General features: G+C 35.8%; 1 protein-coding gene across 1 annotated transcript; it reads right to left on the minus strand.

The window, feature by feature from the left end:
* Positions 1–1,153: 1,153 nt before the first annotated feature.
* DIRAS2 (DIRAS family GTPase 2) lies at positions 1,154–14,234 on the minus strand. Its single transcript, XM_083353796.1, has 2 exons — positions 14,142–14,234; positions 1,154–1,920 (listed from the first exon to the last, which is right to left on the minus strand). The coding sequence occupies exon 2, from the start codon at positions 1,882–1,884 to the stop codon at positions 1,285–1,287; it is 600 nt and encodes a 199-aa protein (XP_083209922.1). The 5' UTR covers positions 1,885–1,920; positions 14,142–14,234; the 3' UTR covers positions 1,154–1,284.
* Between the last annotated feature and the right edge of the window lie 8,810 nt (positions 14,235–23,044).

Below are 23,044 nucleotides of genomic sequence, written 5' to 3' on the forward strand. Positions count from 1 at the left end.
TTCACTTAAAATTTCCTGGTGGATCCATCCTCATATTCACAAATTCTGTGGTCTGCTACAACTAGAGCGGGATGTATCTGTTTTAAGGGGCATAGTTAGGTAAGAACAATTTTTTCTTACTTCTTCCCATTGCTGGTAAAAAAAATATTTGCACTAGCTCCAGACTTGTATAGTCTCAGTGGTTTTATTTATGTGTCTCGGGAACAATCAGATGTTGGAACTAGTGTGTGGATGTTACCATTCTACTTTCTTCCTGAAGCTGAATATTACAGAGAAAATATCCACATCTATTTACATCAGTTGAATTTGTATCAGTCCACTTCTGGCATAAAGTTATGGACCTCCCTGTCTGTGCCAAGTAATGCTCTTTGGTTGTCCTCCATGTAACACTTGATTGTTCCCCAACACAAATATTCCTAATCAATCTGTACTAAATTAATTGTATTTGTTTTAACTTTTCACAATTTATGGATTATAACTGTAATTCATTTGTTGACCTTATAAATTAGAAATTTTTTAGATTATAGAACATCATTAATATTATTTGCTATTTGGTAGAAATAAATATAAAGGAAGTTAGGAACTATAGAAATAGTGTTTTTGTCAAAAACTGTTTCCTCTCCCAGGCATCCTTTTTTCTCGTAATTTCCATGCCATGCCATTTCTGGACTGAACTATTTGCTAGTAGAGCTGAAGGGTGATGAGCTTTTGCCCATGCATTGAGCAGTTCTTCCGGCTACAAGAGGGAAGATTACTTTTTTACACATTACTTAGGAGGGTAAGGAATCAGTGAGAATAAAAACAAGATATAGCAGAAGGGGGAAAAATACAATCTAGGAAAGTCATTTTTCTAATGCCTAAATAAAATTAAATTAAGTCTGCCAAATATGTGTGTATGGATGTGTGTACACACCCACATGCATCTTTCATAATTCTGCACATAACACTAGTGTTTATCTTTCAATGAGTAATTACCATATCCTTTCATTGCAATAGCAATGCCAGCAAAAGTCTTTTTTAATGGAAATATTATTGTTTCTGATCTGCAAGTTAGATACCATTGCGCCTTTGGAACATTTTTTTGTTCTCATTAATGGCTAATTTGTGAAAAGATAACTTCTCGAAAGTACTTTTACTGCAAACAGCTGCTTGATTCAAGTACTTTTCTTTCAAAATTGCTATTAATAAGACAGTTCCACCAATCTTCCCCATGGCTTAGGGGGCATGAAATCTGATACAGTCAGAAGAAGATATCTGCAGGACTGCTCCAGAATAAGGATCCTTTCACATGACCACACACTTGCCTTTCAGTTTTTCTCTTCTTTTCTGCTGCTTGCTTTTCTTGCCATCAATTTGTAAACTCACAGTCCGACGTTTCTCCAAATTCAGCAGCTCTTGGAACAACTCCTTGACATTGTGGTTCATTTTAGCTGAGGTCTCCATGAAGGCACACTTCCATTTTTTGGCCGTGGCTTCTCCATCAGCGGTTTGTACCTCTCGGTTGTGGTCCTCATCGTTCTTGTTTCCCACCAGCATGATTGGAAAGCTCTCCGTATCCCCTTTGATCTGACATATCTGTTCATAAATGGGCTTGAGTTCCTCCAAAGACTGACGGCTGGTGACTGAATAGACCAAAATAAATGCGTGTCCTTTGGAAATAGACAAGCGTTGCATGGCAGGAAATTGATGACTCCCTGTTGTGTCAGTAATCTGCAAAGTGCATATGCTCTTATCGCAGCTGATCACCTGCCGGTAAGTGTCTTCAATTGTAGGGATGTAACTATCTCTGAAGGTGCCTTTAACAAATCTCAGGACCAGTGAACTTTTGCCAACTCCTCCTGCTCCAAACACCACCACCCTATAATCATTACTTTGCTCTGGCATGTTTTCTGATTTTCTTTTTCAATGAGGAAAGAAAGTCTGCAGTGATAAAAAAATACATATATACAAAAAGTTATTAATAATCTATTTTTAAATAGTTCATCAAAAATCTCAGAATGAAATATATCAGAACAATTTGCAAAGTCATGAAACTTCATCGTCAAAGGGTCTCTTTCATCTGACCTAGAATCTGCAATACAGATCAGATCAGTGAATTAATAGTAATGATTGATTCACTGAAATCATTTTGAGTACTTGATTTCAGGATGCAAAGCAGAAATGTTTATTATCAGAGTCACGTAAAAAGCTATATAACTATGATGATGAAAGAGTTTATGGATCTGCCAGCCTTGATCCATTGCTGTGATATTTCTATGGCTACTTATTTTCTTGGTTTTTGAATTAGATAAACTTTATTAGGAGATCCAAAGATTGGAAGATGCTTTAGATTTTGCCTTGCTAAGAGGAGATTGCAAGATAAGACTTTCCTTAATAGCCCCGTCATAGAATTTTTTCTCTCTTCCAAAAGCAAGAAGAGGCTTCTTCACTTTGGTTATACCAGTGCAAAAGCTTCTCCTGAATTTGCAAATGATAGAAGAGATAAGGGGCTTGTGGAGGCTTGAAAGTGCACCTAAATCAAATGCATTAAAGTGATGCAAAGTGCTTCATTGACACAAATTACATTGTCTCTTTGTCTTGACAAAGAAAATAATGGCACTGCCTTGAACAGCTAAGCATTCATTATTCTTACTACTGTTTTAATTTCAAATGTATTTTAATAAATGCAGGTAAATTAAACATGGTTCAACATAGTTGCTGAAAGTCAAGCATGTTTAGTTTAAAATTAGGCTTGGAATTATGAAGTTCACTGGCCTACTTTAGGGAAATTTTCTTTATGGGTAACTAAAGATTTCAGAAGATTTCAAGAACTTTCCATTAAGATTTTTTGGAAAATTTCTCCTCAAATTGGGGGAAGTGTGAATTTCTTGATCTTGTTTTTGAAGTGAAATTGGTGCTTCTGGCATCCTACATAAATCTGTTTCATTTCTGATACGCAGAATGTGCAGCCCTCTGACGTTCTTAATATGTTCAGTCTCTTTTGTTTCTTTTCCCCCATATGTTTCCATATAAAACTCCATGTTGAGAAACCATTGCAATCATGTGGATTCATGTGCATTAATGAAACTTTGACAAGATGGTGCTCTGCTAACCATAAAGCTACATGTGATTATCAGCAAAATATCACATTAAAAGAAAACGAATGGCTAAATTATACATACAATTTTCAGAGTTTACACATGCATGGTCACATTATTGCTAATAAAAGAAGGAGGTCTATCAAGGGAAAGAGGAAGTTGAAGAAATTGAATGCTGCACATGCTGCAAAAATTCCCAACCTGTTACTAAGCAGACTAAAAATCAGAATAAATGTATTCTTTTCCTGCTGCTTATTATAAGCAGTTTTGTCTCATTTGCAGTTTTTCCTACTATCTTTATGTTAGCAATAGTAATATTAACAGTTATTAGTCAAGTTTGGCTATGTATTGATAACATGAGAGCCTACACAGTTCAGTCCATGTGCAATAAGTCTTCCCACAGAGAAATTGCTTTCCTTCTGAATGAACTTTATTTTTTTAATTATTTTAATCTGGAGACAATTTTGTATATACTGTTTTGGTTATGCATTAATTTTTTATAAATATGTTATACATATTAATAAATAAAATAGTCAAAATTACTTATCATGCTAAGCCAAAATGGTTAAGATGAAAAAATCCTAAATATGTCCACTTTATCCTTCTTTGAGATGTATGGGTACAAAATTCCCATATCATGCAACCACAAGAAATCAATTTGTTTCAGCCATGAAATGCATTTAGTGAAGAGACAATGCTATCTTATAGTATCCTTTATGTGAATGCACCCACAATGTTATTTCAACATTCTAAATGTGTAGGCATCTTAAATTGCAATTCGTTGTCTTCAACATCTGATATTGAAGAGGTGCTCTTACTGTTTTGGGTTTTTTTTTATTATTGTTGAAAGCCACCTGGGTTTTTGTTTCATAAGATAGACAGTCATTATAGATCGAATGAATGAATGAATGAATGAATGAATGAACGAACAAACTTTTGGAAATTTAAGTTGTGCTTCTAGATGTTACAAAATGCCAATAAGATTTCAATGCCCTGTTTACAAATATAACAAAACCTAGGGAGCCGTTGCACATCTGTACATGTCTTAGTCACCCATCTTGAGATTAAGAGGCTTAGCTTGCAAGTGCATACTTACCTGAGATTAACTCTACCAAACTGGAGTCTATTTTTGAGTAGACAAAATAGGTTTGTGTCATCAGAAACCAATCAAAGGATAGCTTTTGTGCTGAGAATATGCGAAATCTCGCTCGTGGATCTGTTCCATTTTTACTATCCTACAAAAGAACTGCTTTTTAAGCAGAATACTAATCAGAAGAATTAATGATTTCAAAAAAGGTTTCCTGAATCAATTTAGCTTATGAGACTAGCCAAGTCATACTAAATTTAGCTAAGAAGCAAAAATGTCAGATTTAATGAAATATAATTAGAATTCTTCAGAGTTTTTTTTCCTGAGCAAACAAATATTGTAACACTGCAGGTTCTTTAATAAGATCCCCATAGTGCAATTCTTTTTGTCCTTCAATGCTGTCCCACAAAGATTAGAACAGACTGAATTGCCTCTCTATTATCAAAGAAAGGTTATGATAGTTTGCACACAGCACGCCTTCAACTCCATGGGGATAAAATTAGATGCTAGCAGCAATAGCTAGCTAGCAGCAATATTCCCTGGAAAAAAATGGAGATAGAATGGGGTGGCTATAAATTTGCCCTTCCATTCTTCCTGGAGCTCCAGAATTCTATTGCCTGAAAACCTGCATGGAAAATTGAATTCCAGGTGGAGCAAATGACTGGAGAAATAGAGTAATGTTAGAAAAGACAATCAGAAGGTTAAATCCCTGTTTCTACCTTGTCCCCACTACCAGCCAAATAGAGAAAAATGGATTATTCATCACTTCATTTCCAACTAACCTTACCTGTTTAAATGTGCTCTGAATTAAACAACCAATATTCTAGATACAGGAATATTATTTACATTAGCTAACAACTGATACCGAAGAGAATTCTGACTGCACAGGTTTCCTCATGAGACGGGATCACGCGATGCCAAGGAATCAGTCCCTAGAATTGCAAGCCAAACTCTTGTTCATTTTCAAGGGTAGAGGATGCCTTCAGACCAATTTAGATTGTTTCTAAAGGGCAGGGCTTTTTTTCTCATAGAATGCTCAGAACGGAGTTCCGGCACCTTTTTTGGATGGAACCTTGTAGGGTAGGCAAGGAAGGTTGTATGACATGTGTGAGTTCCAGCACCTTTTTCTTTTACAAAAAAAGCACTGCTAAAGGGGTTGGACAAAGTCAAGGAAACTTGAGATGTAAATAGTTCTTTATGTTGATAGCAGTTATTACCTCTACAATCTGAGTCAACATATCTTAAATATCAAATGCTAGGAAATAACAGTTGAAGAGACATATTAGCCTCTTATAGATGAATGCCTTTGGTTATCCTGGTAATGGTGTTTAAGGCCCAACATGGCATGGGTCCGGAGTACCTTAGGGAACACCTGCTGCCGGCATCAACTTCCCTCCGCCCTGTGCGTTCCCACAGAGAGGGCCTCCTCAGGGTGCCACCGATCAGAGAATGTTGATTGGTGGCCCCCAGGCGGAGGTCCTTCTCTGTGGGCGCCCCGGAACTATGGAATCGGTTACCAGTTGAGCTCCGGATGGTGCCTGACCTTCGCTCCTTCCGTCGCGATCTAAAGACATTATTCGAACAAGCCGGCCTGGCCTGATGGGGGATGGGTGGGGTCTTTTATTGTTATTTTAATATTTGTATTCACTGTTTTTAGTTGGGCATATATTTAATCCTTTTTAACTTTTGTATCTCTGTATTTTTTATGCTTGCCCTGTTCACCGCCCTGAGTCCTTCGGGAGAAGGGCGGTATATAAATAAAATTATTATTATTATTATTATTATTATTATTATTATTATTATTATTATTATTATTATTATTATTATTATTATTATTATCCTGAATGCCTTTGGCTATCCATTTGCAGATTATCTTAGTCTGGTGTTCTCCAGATTGTAACTCCAAGAATTCTGACAGGTGAAATTCAAAGCATTGTAGTCCAATAATCGGGAAACTACTAAATCAAAAAAGTTGCTTTAGAGCCAAAATGAGTTTTCATCGTGTTTTTATATAGGAGCATCTATAGTGACTTTTCTGGCTTCCCAACACTGAGTACAACAGAACAATAAACAATCCCAAACTTTTTAAACATGCATTACATACATAGTACATATGTGAAAAGGGGGCACAGTTTCAAACAGTTAGTCACACTTGCTATTTTCAAGCTAGCGAATGTTTCGTCACTCTTGTCTCAATAAACATGTGGTGGACATGTCTATCACTGATTGGCCACTAGGCTATTTTTCCAATTTCACCAAATGATACTAAGTTATTCATTTCGCTCTTTTGAAAATAATTAAAATGATCTTTGGATTTCACTGAGCTCAGTTTAATTATAAAAGAAAAAAACATTTACATCAGCTATTTTAAAAGCCATTTTGAAATAACATACATTGCTCAAGGATGTGTGATGCCTTAGGCTGCTAACCGATATACATTTATTGGGGTGCGTTCCCCAATAGGGGATAATATAGAATTGTGCTGTTGGTAAATATGTAATTACAAGAAAACAAAGTTTTGAAAATTCAATATCAAAGAAAGCCTGGACAGTATTGTCAATCAATGTTGACCATACTAGAATGGAGGGATTAAAAATGCATTGAAATAGAATAAAAAGGAAGCAGAGGCCAGCAAATCATTTCTATGTTGCTTTTAGTCCATTCCAGACGTGTGGACAATCTCGAAATATATTAATAGTGCCAAATTATCATGCAAATGTCTTCCTTCATCATGAAAAACACCCTCAGGGAGTGACTGAAATCACTGCAATTTATTTATTCATTCATTCTTTCAAATTACATAGCTGCCCATCTCACAAAAAAAGTCACCCTGGGCATCATACAATAAAACAACAAAATAGAGTCCACAATTTCCTTGTAAATCAGGAAATAGCATTGTACTAACAGAAACACCTTTCTGTAAATGTATATTCATGCATGAAAAGAAAAGGGACTTTAATGCAGAAATACATAATACTTAATGCAGTATGAGGCTTATGTGTGCTGTGAAAAAAAGTAACAAATGAAGTATTTATCTTCTGATCACACCTAAAAAAAGGAAACTAGTATAGGAGAGATGTTTGTAATTTTAAAAAAAGTGACCTAAATAGTAAGCTTAGAGAAAATGGCACGTTGGTTTCATCTTTGATCCAATATTAAAGTAGGGGCATAGGAAATGTGAGGTGTGGGGGGGCAGAATATTTTTATAGAGAGATCAACTTGTCTCTAGAAAATACTATCAAAATACGCCAAACACAGAAGTTGCTCGTAGTTGGAAAATTATGGTATCCAGCACTACTAATATTGGCAATCCTCTGTTATATAAACTTAATGGAAACAAAGAAGACCAGCAAACTCTAATTGGAAGCATGGATCTACTAGCTCTAGCAAAGGAATTTGCAGCAGGCAGGACAAATTGTATGCAGCCAATGCTACTACAGTAGTACAGTATGAAGAAGTATATCTTATGGTTGAACAAACAGGAAAAAATTTCTGAGCATGGAAAATATAATAACATGGCTAAACAATTATAAAGAGTTTCTATTCATAAGTCAAAGAACATGCATCTGTGAAGGTAATTTCTACACAGATTAATCAAGTAGACACAAAAAGATATAAAAATGAAAACAGAATCTCCATAGCTTATAAAATGGATACTGGTGTGCAATTGCTCTCTAATTGCTGAAACTGGGTATGACAGATTGATGTCTAAGCTAGGTCTGTATTCAGTACCCGAATACCTAAAGTTATATGCCAAGGAACTTTGCTACTTTGCAAAAGGGTCATTTAGCGTTGGAGCTCTGCAAATGACAGGACACAAATTACATAAAGAATGTTGTACAGCATCTGTTTTGCAGAAACCTGCCATAATTGCTGACTGCCAGACTAATTCAGACTACTGAATATCCAAGGGAATGGCGTAGAAAAGGGCCAATCTTGAATCATTGCGTAAGGCCAAATTTGGGGTATTCGTTTATTATATTATGGTCTAAGAATGGTTTCCAATTTAAGTTGAATTCTGTATCAGCTTTACCTTTAAGGTGCAATATCTAACCTCTACAGTATGCTGGTTTTTGAATATATATTTGAGGTTCAAATTAAGTAATGAGTTTAGGAGAAAATATTTTCATTTCATTTATTTAATTTCATGTAGACCTTGGTAGATCATGTTGACTTTTGTTAAACTTTAAAATGTCATTGTTCTCCCAAGCCTTGAGGGTGATGGTGATCAAGTTCCGCAGGTAAAAAAATAAAAAAAATTAAACAATAGAATTTTAGTAAATGCTAAATTTATTGTAATAATGTGACAGCTGTAACTTTGAAAATTTCTTTCATATGATTCCTAAAACCAATAGTTTGCACCCATTTATTATATTTACTCAGTTTATATCTTGTTCTCTCACTATAAAAGCTGAAATAATACCCAAAGGCAATGAGAAAGATGGTTGATTCATAACTTTAAACCTGCTGAATGCCTTCTTCCTGCGATTGTTCTGTACCCAGTCTCTGCTATCAAAAGTAATTGCCTCAATTTGCCTCATGGTAATGTAGAGGAGTACAGAGATGATGTTGACGAAAATATACAGCAGCTTTTCCAAAAACATCAATTTAGTCTGGAAAGATAGAAGTAGGCAAGGAAGAAACTCAAAACCAAACCATCTTCACTCTCTTTTGTATAAGGGGTGGTGGTGGTGGTGGTGGGAGAAAAATTCTGTTTAGCTTTCAAAGTTATGTTACTATTGCATATATCAATCAAGCAGAGTTCCTATGTTTCTTGGGCGTCCACTTCCTGACTAATCTGGTTTGGTGAAAATTATGGCTTTCCCTAGAGTGTCTTATGCAAATTTGCTAGGTGAATTTCTATTTTTATTAAATAATAGTTAATATAATTTAACTATTTAATAAAAATGGCTGCAATAATTTAATAATAAAGTTAAAATAATTAGCTAATAATAATTTCTACTTTTTATTCTAGTACTGATCATGCAATGCCACTTAAAGTCTAGTCTAGTGGCATCGGTACTCATAAATTGATATAAATATGGACCATCTTCTTATGGTCTTTTCACTGCATCTACCAGAGAAAAATATAAAAACATATGAAGAGTACCACTGAGGCCAGTGGCATTATCTAACCAAGCATTTTGTCATTTACATGATCAACCAAATAGATCTGGGGAAATTCACAAGCCAGACATGAAAGCAATACCTTTACAGTATCTAGTCACTTGAATTTTTTTTTAATTGAACTTTAAAGAAAATAGAATAAGACAATATAATATAAGTGAATAAATCATGGACTGAAAAATGTCCTGGAGAATATACCCTTCTAACAGGATACTAATTAATTGTAAATAGTTAGGTATATTTTATATAACATTTAAAATGCTAATAATTACCACTAAATTAAAAATGAATATCAAGAATCATGTTTAACATAATAGAGATCACTGAATAACTTCAATAAAATCATAGGTCACAATAAAGTCAGTCTACATTACTAAGAGTCTAAATGTCCCTTCTGAAACTGGAATATATAGATAAACACAAATTTGAGGTGTGGTGGCAATCCATGCATTATATTAATAGTCTAAAAATGGCTTCCAATTTATAGTAAGTTGAAATTTGTGTCAGATTTACTTTTAAGGTACGAAGGTATTCTGAACATTGAAGTATACCTCCATAACTTGTTAGTTATTCTTCCATTGAAGGCCTGGATACATTTCAGTAAAAAATAGATAGATATAGACAGACAGACAGACAGACAGACAGACAGACAGACAGATAGATAGATAACCTTTATTGTCATTTTTTTTACTGTGAGTACAACGGCACCCTTGCAACACGGTATGTGGTACCTTTGCAGTAGTTATCACATCTAAGACTAATTCAGGATCTCATGAAGATTTGGTAAGGTTCAATAAGAATGTTATTGGTGGAAGGGGGAATTCAGCTTGTAAAATTTATCTTATTTTAACAAGGATTGTTTTCTAAAATTGCTACCAAAAATGAGTAATCCAACTTGCTCAATAAAATGTCACCAAATTACTTTGAACTTTAGATTGAAAGAAAATTGGAATAAGATGCTTTGATTGCTAAAATAACCATTAAAAAAACCTGCTGGAAATGCAAAGCCACTAATAATTAAAGAATACCACCTTAGATTCTGAAGACTAGTAACCACTGATAGTCCATTCTACAACATTTTCCAAACCCCTTTTAGAACCAGCTAAGTTTATGGGTGCTAACACATTTCCTAGCACCAAAGCCCATACTACAGTATATCTGTCACATAAGCAAATGCTTTTACTCTTTCTGAAAATCTCTAATTTCTGAAGGTTAATTTTTAGAAAAATTCAAAATGGATTTAATTCATTGATATATATATATTTTACTTGACAATAATTTTGCAATGGTTTATCAAACAATTTTAAAATTTTAAATTCTGTATTGAGTTTTGAATGTAATAAACATTTTAATAGTAAATAAACTGATGCTTTAAAGCAGAGCTTTGGGAATTTTGAAAAAAAAGAAAACGATTATTAAAATAAATCATTTTAAAATGGTAAATATTAAAATTATTTAAGGTGTGAATATGGGGTGATATTAGTGAAATATCAAAATATAATAGTTTTGCTTACAGGATTGACTGTAATGTCTACAAAGGAAAAGATTGTATATTTTTAAAATAAAATCAGATGAGTTTTTTTTAAAAAAAATAACTGAAATTAGGATAATTTTCCAGTGACCACTAAAAATCTAATTAAGCAGGAAAAATAAAGAAATAATTATGTATTCTCATTACTATCCAATATTGATATTTAGTGTGAGCTGCAGAGCGTTAGAGGAAGGAACTTGATGCAAATTGGAAATTGATAAGCTTTTATCTTAGTTCCTTTTCTTTAGAAAACACTTATTTTAGAAAGAAGAAAGGATGCTAGCATTGTAGCAGCAACTAATCCACTCTCTTCCCACAACCTTAATGCAAAGTTTTTTTATATACATTTTTATTGCTTTTAAAAATAATAACAGAAAAAGAAAAAACAAAAGGTACAAAACACAAAATTATTTAAACTGTATATTTGGGGGATTTTTTCTATTTTATTTTGCCACTTATTTTTTAAGTTTATGCATTATTTTTTTCATTGCAACCTTAATGCAAAGTTTTTACCCTGTTAGATAAAAAAAAACAAGTAAAGCACACACTGACGGGCCTATTACAATAAAGAAATAAAAAAAAGAGTAAATAAATTTAGACAATGGTTTCTGGAATTTTTCCCCCCACATTTTGGAACTGCTTTATAATCCTTAGCTTCTCGCTTTGATCTAGATGTTCAGTGCAGCATAGATTGAAAAGATGAACTATCAATTTTTAAATTCAGATTGTAATAGCTATAGATATGATTACAAATGTAACTATTTGTCTCTTTTAACAAGCTAGACAGACAGACAGACAGTAGAGAAAGAGAGAGAACAATGACTAAATTTAGGTTAATTATCCAGTAGTTTTTATGGATTGTTTATAACAATCAGAACAGAAGCATCACAGCTGCCTGATTATCTCCATAGGAAACCATATGATAGTGCAAAGAAAAAAACTAAATAGTAGCCTGAATCTTGAGAAATGAGCTGAGAACTGCAAGATGCATTGTGGAGGTGGTTTTAAAAGTTTGAGCAATAAAGGACATAGACTTGCCTACCAATACAGGTAGTCCTTGACTTACAACAGTTCATTTAGTGACTGTTCGAAGTTACAATGGCACTGGAAAAAAGTGATTTATGACCATTTTTCACACCTACGACCATTGCAGCAGCTCCGTGGTCATGTGATCAAAATTTGGCTGCTTGGCAACTGGCATGTATTTATGACAGTTGCAATGTCCCCAGGGGTTATATGATCACCTTGTGTAACCCTCTGAGAAGCAAAGTCAATGGGGAAGCCACATTCGCTCAACAGCCCCGTTACTAACTTAACAACCGAAGTGATTCATTTAACAACTCGAGCAAGAAACTTCACAAAATGAGGCAAAATCCACTTAACAAATGTCTCACTTAGCAACAGAAATTTTGGGCTAAATTGTGGTCATAAGAGGAAGACTAACTGTAGTTGCTTTTTCCCACTGGAGGTATTCTGCTACATCTGGCACAGTTTATTAAGCACGCAACACTCATTTCTTTCAATGGCGCTCCCACAAGTCAGCCAATATACTCTGGGCCCTCAGAGGCTTTTGGGCTACAATTCTCCTCCATGCTGGTTAGGTTAGATTAGGATTTGTAGTCCAATGTGCGTGGTACAAATATTGTAATCTCCCTAAACATTTTTTTCAGATTACTCATTATTACAAAGAATTTGGGGTTATTTTTGTTGTTTAACAAAATACTCCTCTAATGAAATTCTTCCAATTTAAAGATGTTTCATTTTATACTGCCCAGACTAATATTACACATTTTTAAAAATGAGAGATATTCACTTCACAACACTAAAAGAGAGCTTCAGAATCAGCAGGTTCAAAGAAGAATAAACTATTTAAATAACTATAGAGTTTCTTGATAAAAATATAGAAGGTTTGGTCATAGAGTAGCACATCCATACTAGGTATTTCTTGCAGGCAATACTCTATGGCCATATTGTTTTAATAACCTAGGGTAGAGTTAAAAAATCTTATACAAGATTAAGGCAAAAGATGCCAGCATGGATAAATTCAAATGCTTCTGTGTATGCATTTCTTCATTTGTTGGCTAGGATTAAAATTGAACATTTGTGCATCACTATTGAGCTGTAATCCTTGCTTAAAAATGATTGTATATAGTAAAATGAAAGCTAATTTAGGTTATGCCTAAATTAATATTATTCTGTGACATAGAAATACAATTGAATACAGTGAAGCTTTTTCCTGAATATAGAGTTATAGATTTGTGTAAATAGTGAAAAAAATATCCAGAATTCATATCAATATCAGCCAACACTCAATTTTTTGTCAAAACAACAAAGTTTATTACTCAAACTTTTAAAAAGTATGATTATATGGAACAGAAATATAAATGCCTATAAAGATAGGCACTTGTATTAAAACATGCAATGTTAGAAACTAAAGTAAAGATATTATGATTCTTAACATATTCTTCTATGAAAGGGCAAAAATAATGTGGAACAAAATAATCATAAAATGCTGATTTTCCATATCTCCTTGATTAAAAATAACTTAAGGAAAATGATTATCTGGGTTATTAAGACATACCTTGGCTTATAAATAAAAAAGGCATCTCTAAAGATTACTTGCTGTAAACATACTAGAGATTTGTTTTTTGGTTTGTTTAAAATAATATTCTGGTATCTCCTTCTTTCAGTCTGAATAAATTCAGACACATTTGCTAAGGCATGTAAGACAAAATTCCTGAACCTGTCTACTAAATATTCTGAACATTTTGAAAGATGCTGAGCTACATAAAGTTCCCTCTTGCAAAGCATCTTTTTGCCTTTCAAAATCTATGTATATGAATGATGTCTCCCCACATCCTTCCTCCCTCCCTTTAAAAAAAATCTCTTTTTTTAAAAACAAACCCTGTTTCTAATGCTTGAACAGAACCAAACATACATTGCACATTTATTTCCTTAGATAAAAATTGGTAACATTCAGTGAGCATCATTTAGTGTTCCATAGAGAACAGAGATTTGCAAAATGGTTAAATTTAAAGCAACAACAACATAGAAACTTACCTGAGGGAAATAAGTCTGACCTATACCATTCAGTTTTTGTCTGTCATAGTAGTAGAGAGATTTGGGAGAGGGAGAGGGAGAGGGAGAGGGAGAGGGAGAGAGAGAAATAGTGAGGATGAGATAGAGTCTTTTGCTATGACAGATAGCTGGCTGATTTTCTTCTATCCAGATGAAAGTCAGTTCCCTTTCCCTCTTTTATGACCGATCAGCAACTGTTCTGGGGGGCTTTTTGCATCACTTATGGGGCTCATGGGCTTACCTTCTGCCTTCCTATTTGGATGCTGGGGATGGTGGTTAATGCTAGCGCTAGGGAGTAACAAGCTCCCTCCAGTCACACTCCTTCTTCCTCTCGGCGGTGAACCAGCTGTAGCTTTAGCTGCTGCTTCAGCGGCTATTAGTACCTCAATGGCGACAGCAGATCTCATCTAAGCTTTTAACTGCCACCTACTGAATAAATAGGGGATGCACATCTTTTGCAAGGAGCTGCATTTTCCCTTTATATATTTATTTAGTGGCTGATTTCTGGTGTCTCCTTTCTGCCATGCAGGGAATCTTCCAGAACTTAGAAATATTATTCCATGAACTGCTCCAATTGTGCCTGGAAAGTAGCTTTCTTCTTCCAGCCTCAAAGCTCAATTAGAAGAAACCAGGATCTAGCACAATAGAATTTCAGCATCACAAAACCTATAAAGTTGGCTAAGTTCACCATAGGGTGTACCCTTGTGGTAATTTCCAGATGGAGGTGCAGATCCAGTCACAGACTAAGTTCATCCTCTAGCAATTTTAGGATACTCTTGGTGGGGAAATTCTATTGTTCTAAATCCTGATTTCTTCCACTTGAGCTGTGAAATGTTTGTTCAACAGCAGCTACCCATTTGCAAGCAGAGAAACTGCTTTGTTTCATTATAATGGATTGTGTGGGACATTTGAGGCAGTCACTAGAGAAGCAATTCTCAATATAGCAACTTGAAGACATCTGGACTTCAACTCCCAGAATTCCCCAGCCACTACTGCTAATAATGCATAATTGGATTTAAGAAGGACTTAGAATAATACAGTAAAAGCAGATCAGCACCATTACAATTATCACAAGACTTCTGAGTATTCTTTTTTGTAGAGGAAAAAGGGTTGGGCTTTTTTCTCAATATGAACTGAGATGGACAGGATAAGACATTTTTGTTACTAAGTAGATAAGGATTGATTGATTGATTGATTGATTGAGATCTCTCAGCATGCATCTCTCAGGAAGGAACTATTATTATTTAGTTCTTTACCAGCACTACAGAATCTCAAATACTGTATATCCCTCTATGTCCTGATATCCTAAAAGAGTCAAAAGAGCCTGATCTCACCTTGTGGGCTATAGAAAGGTTGCCAGAAAATGTCCTGTGGTTAGTTTGGGGCTGAAGGAATTTTGATGTCAAAACTCATTTTCTACACTTTAGACTAACTTTTTTTAAAAAAAAAAGCAACAAAAAAGGATGCACATAAGAACACCGAAGCAATAACAACACTGCCATTGCTATTATAAATTAGCAATAATGAATGCTCAGCTTTGAAAGATGTTGAGTGTAGATGCTGCATTTGGACCTGGCAATCCATTTTCTCAATCCTAGAAAAATTGGATCTTTGCTTGTTACTCTCAAGAATGTCCCTATTTTGGTTATAACTTTGTTGGTATTCAGAATACATGAAAACTGTGCAAATGAATGTGGTACAGAGAGGTAGTGTAAAATGAAATGAACCTTTATTGTCAAAGTACAACTATGTGTACATTGAGATTAGCTGAGCCTCCCTTTGTGCTCCCACCCCCCAACACACAGTGACAACAAACCTTCCATCTTACTACAGCATGTGAACCAACTACACCACACACCAGCCTCCCAAGTCAATTCTGCATAAAATTCACAAAAGTTATTTCTCATTCAAAAGCCTAACAGCCCATGGATAAAAGCTGTTTTTCAGCCTGTTGGTGTGGCTGGCTATACTCCTATATCTCCTACCCGATGGTAGGAGAGTAAAGAGATACCGTCCAGGGCCCAGGTCTGCAACCCGCGGCTCTTTCAGCCGTCTCCTGTGGCTCCCAGTCCTCTGCCATGTGCAGTCCAAAAAAAAAGTGGAACTAAAAAAGTTCAACCAATCAATTCAAATATGCAGGGTAGGTGCATATCTTGCCTTGGCTCCACTCTTCAGTCAAATCCTGTTTTGTGCATGTGCGTATGTATTTTTTGCGGCTCCCAGTTTTTCCTTTTGTTAGGGAACCAGTTCCGAGTGTCTCTTTCACTGTTTCAGGGTGCTAACCCCTGGTCCAGGGTGTGAGTCATCCCTGAGAATTTTCTTCACTCTTCCAAGGCAACGAGCCCTGGCGATGTCATCCAGTGGTGTCAGGGGACAGCCCACAATGTCTTGTGCTGTACTCACCACCCTCTGTAATACTTTCCTATCCGTGGCTGTCAGACCAGCATACCAAACCACAATACCATATGAGAGGACGCTCTCTATAGTAGACCGGTAAAAGAGGGTCATTAGTCATTGTGTCTAACACAATTTTTCTTAATCTGGCACCTCTCAGATGTGTGGACTTAACAGAATAAGAGAATTGGAGGGGACCTTGGAGGTCTTCTAGTCCAATCCCACACTCAAGCAAGAGACTCTTGAAGATAAGTGTTGGGGAGGAAGTATTCAAACTTGTAATATACAGTTACCATAAACGTAATATAAAGTAGCATTAGCATTCATAACTCTGGCATCCTTGTCTGATTACTTTGAAGGGCTCATAGTAATATATGTCCATCAAAACTGAATTTAGTATAAACTTAATGAAGAAAAAGTAAACACGTGTGTAAACTAATTGATTGTTTGTTACACTGGTACTATAGCATTCGTGAGGAAATTTTTGAATTTTGAATGCAGTATTTAGTAAGAGCTAGAGCAGTCTTGCTCCAGAAAACATATGTCTGTAGACCAGCTACACACCTAATCCCTGATTTTCTATTTACCATGATCATTATTGAGAATTATGAGATTTCAAGTCCGTAGAGTTGGAAGACTGTCCAGGTTTGGCAAGACTAAACCAGGATATAACTACACAATATAATTTAAAAAAAACTCTTTTGTTCTCCGTGCACATTAATTATATCCACATGTGTAGATAAATAGAATGTGTAAGGGTCAAAGGAACCATTTTCATCATGGAAGTGGAGCAACCTAAAGAAAGTCCTTTATGCCAAAGATATTATTATTGAAGTAGTTTGAATAAAGCCCAAATCATGACAATTTAATGACAGCAGTAACCTTTAAACTAGTAGTTTATTAGTACCAAATTAATAAACAAATCAACAAAAGCTTCAGCAGGTTAATTATTAACTCCATTGAGAAAGATGAAGTTGAGAACAGAGAAATATGTGGAGCTTTTGAAAAGTTCTTGTGCCACAATAAACATAATAAAAATGATAAAAAATGAAGTCCTACTTTTTTGCACACTATCTTGTATTATCTTTACTCGTACTATCTTTACTAAATTAACAATTTAGTAACATAATAATGTATTCAAATGTAATTGAGAAATTGATTAAAAATCAATCAATCCAACTTTATTATGTAGAACTGGATTTATGCATATGGATTTAACTCTTCTGATGTATTTTCAACAAAAGTTGCTCTAAGACGCATCCCTCATATGTTGGCTCAGCATCAGGGTTCAACAGATAGAGAAAACATATACATACAAAGACCCCTACGAATACATGATTGAATAAAATTTTTAAGTGTTTTGTATGTTCTAAGTTTGAAGTAAAAATAGCTTTTTCAAAAATTTGATGTAATCTCAGGAAACTTTGCAAAACCTCTACTGTATATTGGTACATATGCACCCAAATGTAACTGCATTTCAATATTAAGTATTTTTTGAAGTGCAGTTAATTAAATTGAAATATACAAATAAATGGATCACTCTGGTGAATGGCCTCTGCAGAATCAGAATAGGTTTAGTACTTTGACCTCCCATACCATTTAATACCATAAATGGCATATTTGTATATTTGTGGACTGTCTCTGAGGATTGGGAATGGGGATTCTGCATTCCAATGATTCTCCTCCTTCTTCCAGGATCACTTCCATTTTGTATTATAGATGGAAAGAGACTTCCAAAGACTTCAACATTTTCCCCACTCCTAAATTAAAGATAAGATAACCTTTATTGTCTTTTTTTTACTGTGGGCACACTGGCACACATTAAAAATGAAATTCTGTTGCCTGCTCTCAAAAGTGTACACATACATAACACATATATAGACATGCTATATACAACATATGTATAGACCTACATCCTTACATATAAATACATACTGTATAAATATTAATCACTGTCCATCTTGAATACAGAGCGGAAAAAGGAAGCTTGAGAGTTTACAAGGTTAATATTGTATGGAACAAAACTGTGACTGAATCTGGATGTTCTGCTTCGGATACCATGAAGCCTCCTTCCCAGAAGGTAACAAGGAAAACAGGTTGTGAAGAGGATGTGTACAGTAGTGTCTCAGACAATCCTGCAGACCCTGCTCAAGCAATGCTTATATGCTATGACCTGGATAGAAGGAAGTGAACTGCAATAATCTTTTCTACCATCCTCACCACTCTCTGCACTGCCTTCTTGTCTGCAGCAGTGATGCTTCTAAACCAGACTGTAATGCAATATGACAGGATGCTCTCAATCATCCCTCTATAGAAAGGGGGATGATTGAGATGCAGAAAATGTGATGCAGAAAATGCAGGCGCTGCTGTGCCCACTTCACCAGTGTCCCACTGTTGAGCAACCATGCAAACCTTATAGTTTGCATGGTCACTCAACAGCAAGACACTAGTGAAGCAGGCACTGCAGTGCCTGCATTTTGCATGGAATCCAATATCCTCTATAAATAGTACACATTACACATGAGAATACACATTACACACACGGTACACATGGAAGCCACAATGTTGGCATAGGATCACATTTTGTCAGTACACAAGTAATAGAATTAGAATTAGAATTCTTTATTGGCCAAGTGTGATTGGACACACAAGGAATTTCTCTCCGGTGCATAAGCTCTCAGTGTACACATAAGGAGCAAGTGATAAATCATGATCTTAATCATCGTAAAATACATCCATCATAAATCATAAGTGATAGTCGTGAATACTTTATATTTTAACCTTGGGCCAGACAGGAGATGAAATAAAAGTCTGTCCCTGAGCCTGGAAACTGTAAGTTCAATGCAAATAAAACCAAGTGGTCTTGTTTTTGAGAACTTTTGGATCACAGAGATCTATCTTCAGTTCTCAGTGGGACTGCACTTCTCTAGAAAAAACTGGTAATAATTGGGGGTGCTCGTGGGATTTCAGTTCCTGCTCAATAAGGAGATGCTATTTATGGCCAGGATAGTCTTTGCACAAATTTATTTTGTGTACCAACTGCATTCTTTCCTGGATCCAGAAGTTGTTCTTGCCTTCACTTCTGTTCTAGTTATGTCCTACTATGATGCAAGGGACGCGGTGGCTCAGTGGGTTAGGACGCTGAGCTTGTCGATCAGAAGGTCAGCAGTTTGGCGGGTCGAATCCCAAGTGCTGCGTAACAGAGTGAGTGCCTGTTACTCGTCCCAGCTTCTGCCAACCTAGCAGTTCGAAAGCACGTAAAAATGCAAGTAGAAAAATAGGGACCACTACGGTGGGAAGGTAACAGCGTTCTGTGCGCCTTTGGCGTCTAGTCATGCCAGCCACATGACCACGGAGACGTCCTCGGACAAGCGCTGGCTCTTCGGCTTTGAAACGGAGATGAGCACTGGCCCCTAGAATTGGAAACGACTAGCACGCATGTGCGGAGGAACCTTTACCTTTACCTTTACCTATGATGCAATCTCCTTTTCTTGATGGCCACTTAGAAGTCTGAAATACAGCTGCAAAAGCAATTTTGAATATTCCTCTATTTGCCCAAATAATGTGGGCAACCTGCACTGGTTACCAGGTCCCAGCTATAAGCCAACTTGCAGAAGATTAGAGAAGTGTCTTCTCTGTAACTGCATTTAATCTATAAAACAGCATCTCCCCAGAGAACTGTATGGCCCTGGCACTATTCAAAATGCTGTGAAAACTTTCATGAAGTCTGGGATGCTGTATAAGGATCTATGCTATAGCAATTTATTCTGCATTGTTGTAATTGTTTTGTTGTTGTTGTTGTTGATTATTCTTCCTAATGTATGCTTATCTATTACTATTTTTCTATAGTTATTCTATTTCTAACATGTGGACTGCCTGGTAGCAGAGGCTTATACAAATCGCTGATAAATAAATGCTGATCAGTGAAATAAAAAAGTACCGTCTTTACCTTTAGTTATGCATGCTCTAATAAAGCTCAAAGGTCTGCCTCTGTTTCTTTTAATAATGAAATAGAAAGAGTTAGATACCTATTTGGGGAGAACGGAGACATTTGAAATTTTATGAGTTTTTCCATAAAATGATGCTGTAGAGACTCACGTAAGAACAAAATATCTGCAAGGTTAAAAGCACAAACTAGTGATAATGGTCTTAGCCTGCCAAGATACTCTTTACAATCCTACCATGGGTATCCAGGATAAGAAATGTTGGAAACTAGAAATGACTCATTTCATCGCACACATGATTTGAGTTGTGTACTTGTGCCAAACATCATGGTAGAATTACGTAACTTTTCAATGATATCATGATACACATCATCATCTTGGCGTCATCATGACTTGTTTTGGATACTGCTGCATCCCAGTTATCTTTCAGTCTAACCTAATTGGGATATTTACAAATAGAATACTCACCTAATGTTTTCCTTCATTTTCTAAGGCTGATTTCAGACAGCATGCATAACCGGGTTAATTAAAAACCTAACAGCCTCATTTGCACAATATACTAAACATTTATTTTAACTTTACTGAGTGTATTCATAATGTAGCATGTTAGGCAAACGGAACCTCTTTGGTTTATTTCTCATTCAATGTACTGTGTCAGCCTTGTGTTGGGTGAATTTATTAAATGAATATCAAGTGGATTATGTAAACAATATCTCAGAACGCTTGAGAGGGTCTGTATGGTTGGTTTGCAAAATGTCACTTTCTATTTATTCATTCTTTTAATTAAAAGAATCTAATGAAAACAGTAACAGGTGGGGCAGTGAAACTGGCAAGTCCCAAAAGAGCTGCCTACCGATGCTGTCACTGCCTATCCCTGAAGTCAATCTATGACCAATTGCTTCAGAAATGAGAATTTGCTTTCTCTTCTTCAAACATCTGTCCTTTTGTGAAAATAGAACCAAACAGGATTTCACGGTGTACACAAATATTCATTTTCCAAGATCAGTTCAGCACCGGTATAACTAACTAACTGTATTTCTGGCATAAGCTGACTCCTTGCTGACATCTAGACAAAGGATGAAAAATGCCCTCTGCAATGGAATCAAGAGCTAAGTTCATTTATTTGAGCATTACTTTAACATTTTGAGAGCATTCTAAAATGAGGCATGTAAGTGCATGCATAAATTAGCAAATCAAAACAAAAACGCTGTCTTTCTGTTTATGGCAGGCACCCCCAACCCCTGGTGGCAGAAACTGGGCTGCACAAACAAGCAAAGCCCCATCTATGGGATGCAGGCAGCATGTGGAACCACATCCTCTTCGGTCCATGGAATAACTTCTCTCCACAGAACCAGTTCCTGGTGCCCAAAAAGTTGGGGGCCGCTGGTTTATGGTGCTTTAACTCAACAACCCAGCTATCAAATCCATCAGTTGAATTGGCTTACATAGGTAAAAAAAATGGTTTATATACCTGCAATGCTACCAAAGTAGCATCTGTATTCAGGCCCCCAAGGAAAGCTATTGAAATACTAACTGCTTTATCAAATATAAGTGATGAAACCCACAAGTCCAAGAAACCCCTGCTTGAATATGATATGCAGAGATTGAAAAATTATTGACTTTGAATTCTCTCAGGCACAGCTGCTGCCAGATATTCCATGTGCATCATAAGTGAATTGCTTCCAATTTGAAAATATTGGCTTGGGCAGGATAGAAATGATTTTGCATAAGGGGATCATTTCTCCATAATTATCAGATACCCCTGGAGCCTATTAGCAATCTCAGGAAAGAGGCTCAGTAAAATAAAAGGACCAGCACAGGTACTCAGTTCCAATAATAATAAGAGCCATCTTGGCAGCCAACATTAATGCACATTTCTGGAATCAGCTTGGCTCAAATATATCTTTTTTAAAACTTTTTGTTTTTAAGAAGAACTGGGGGTTTGGGATTGCCATTTGATAATCACTCGGAACTATGAAATTACTTAGTGCTATTATGAATTGGACTTTTGGTTTTCCTCAAATGTTATTCTTTAGCACAAAATGTTAAATGAGATTTTGTGCACGCTAAGCCTCTGACTAGCCAATTGGGCGCCTATTGTTTTGTAGATGCACATGCAGAGATTCTTCGGTCCTAATTCTTGGCTCACGTATAACTCATGTTAAAAATGTTTTATTTGGCAGTTCTCTTTCCCATTTCAGCTAAAAATATTTTTTTTAAAAAATCTTTATCATGCCTACTTCATCCTACTCATTACAATGGGTAAAGTTTAGAATCCGACAGTGGCGGGAGGGAGGAAAGGAGAAAGGGAAGGAAGTGGAAGTAGTGAAGTTCTGGTCAGAGAATATGAAGTATGGAATCTGTTTTGATTCATGTTTTATTTGGTCAAAAACTCACTGATTCTACAGTCTGGCCTACATCACTTCAGTCTTTATTTGGGGGCCCTCAAAAAGACTCCTCATGTAGAAAATTAACAGACTGGAGGAAAGGGTAAGCAGGAACCCAGTAAAAGCCAAGCAATGACACTATGATTATTCTTCTATATTTCCTACATACACCAAGTGCTAGAGAACTGGGAAACCAAGCTTCAAATCCACTATAAATTATGGAAGCTCACTGAGCGTCTTCAAACTGACTACTTCCTCTCACTTAACTCATCTCACAGGCATTAGGGCTGTCGTGGGTTTAATAATCAGAAGAAAAAGATTACTGGTGTATAAATTGCCTTAAATCTTTAGAGGAAATACAGATTAAATAACAACAAATAAAATAAATAAGATTAAATTTGTGATTGAAATTGAAACTG

Source organism: Vipera ursinii (genome assembly GCF_947247035.1).
Source record: "Vipera ursinii genome assembly, chromosome: 2".
In the NCBI taxonomy this organism is placed as follows: Eukaryota; Metazoa; Chordata; class Lepidosauria; order Squamata; family Viperidae; genus Vipera; species Vipera ursinii.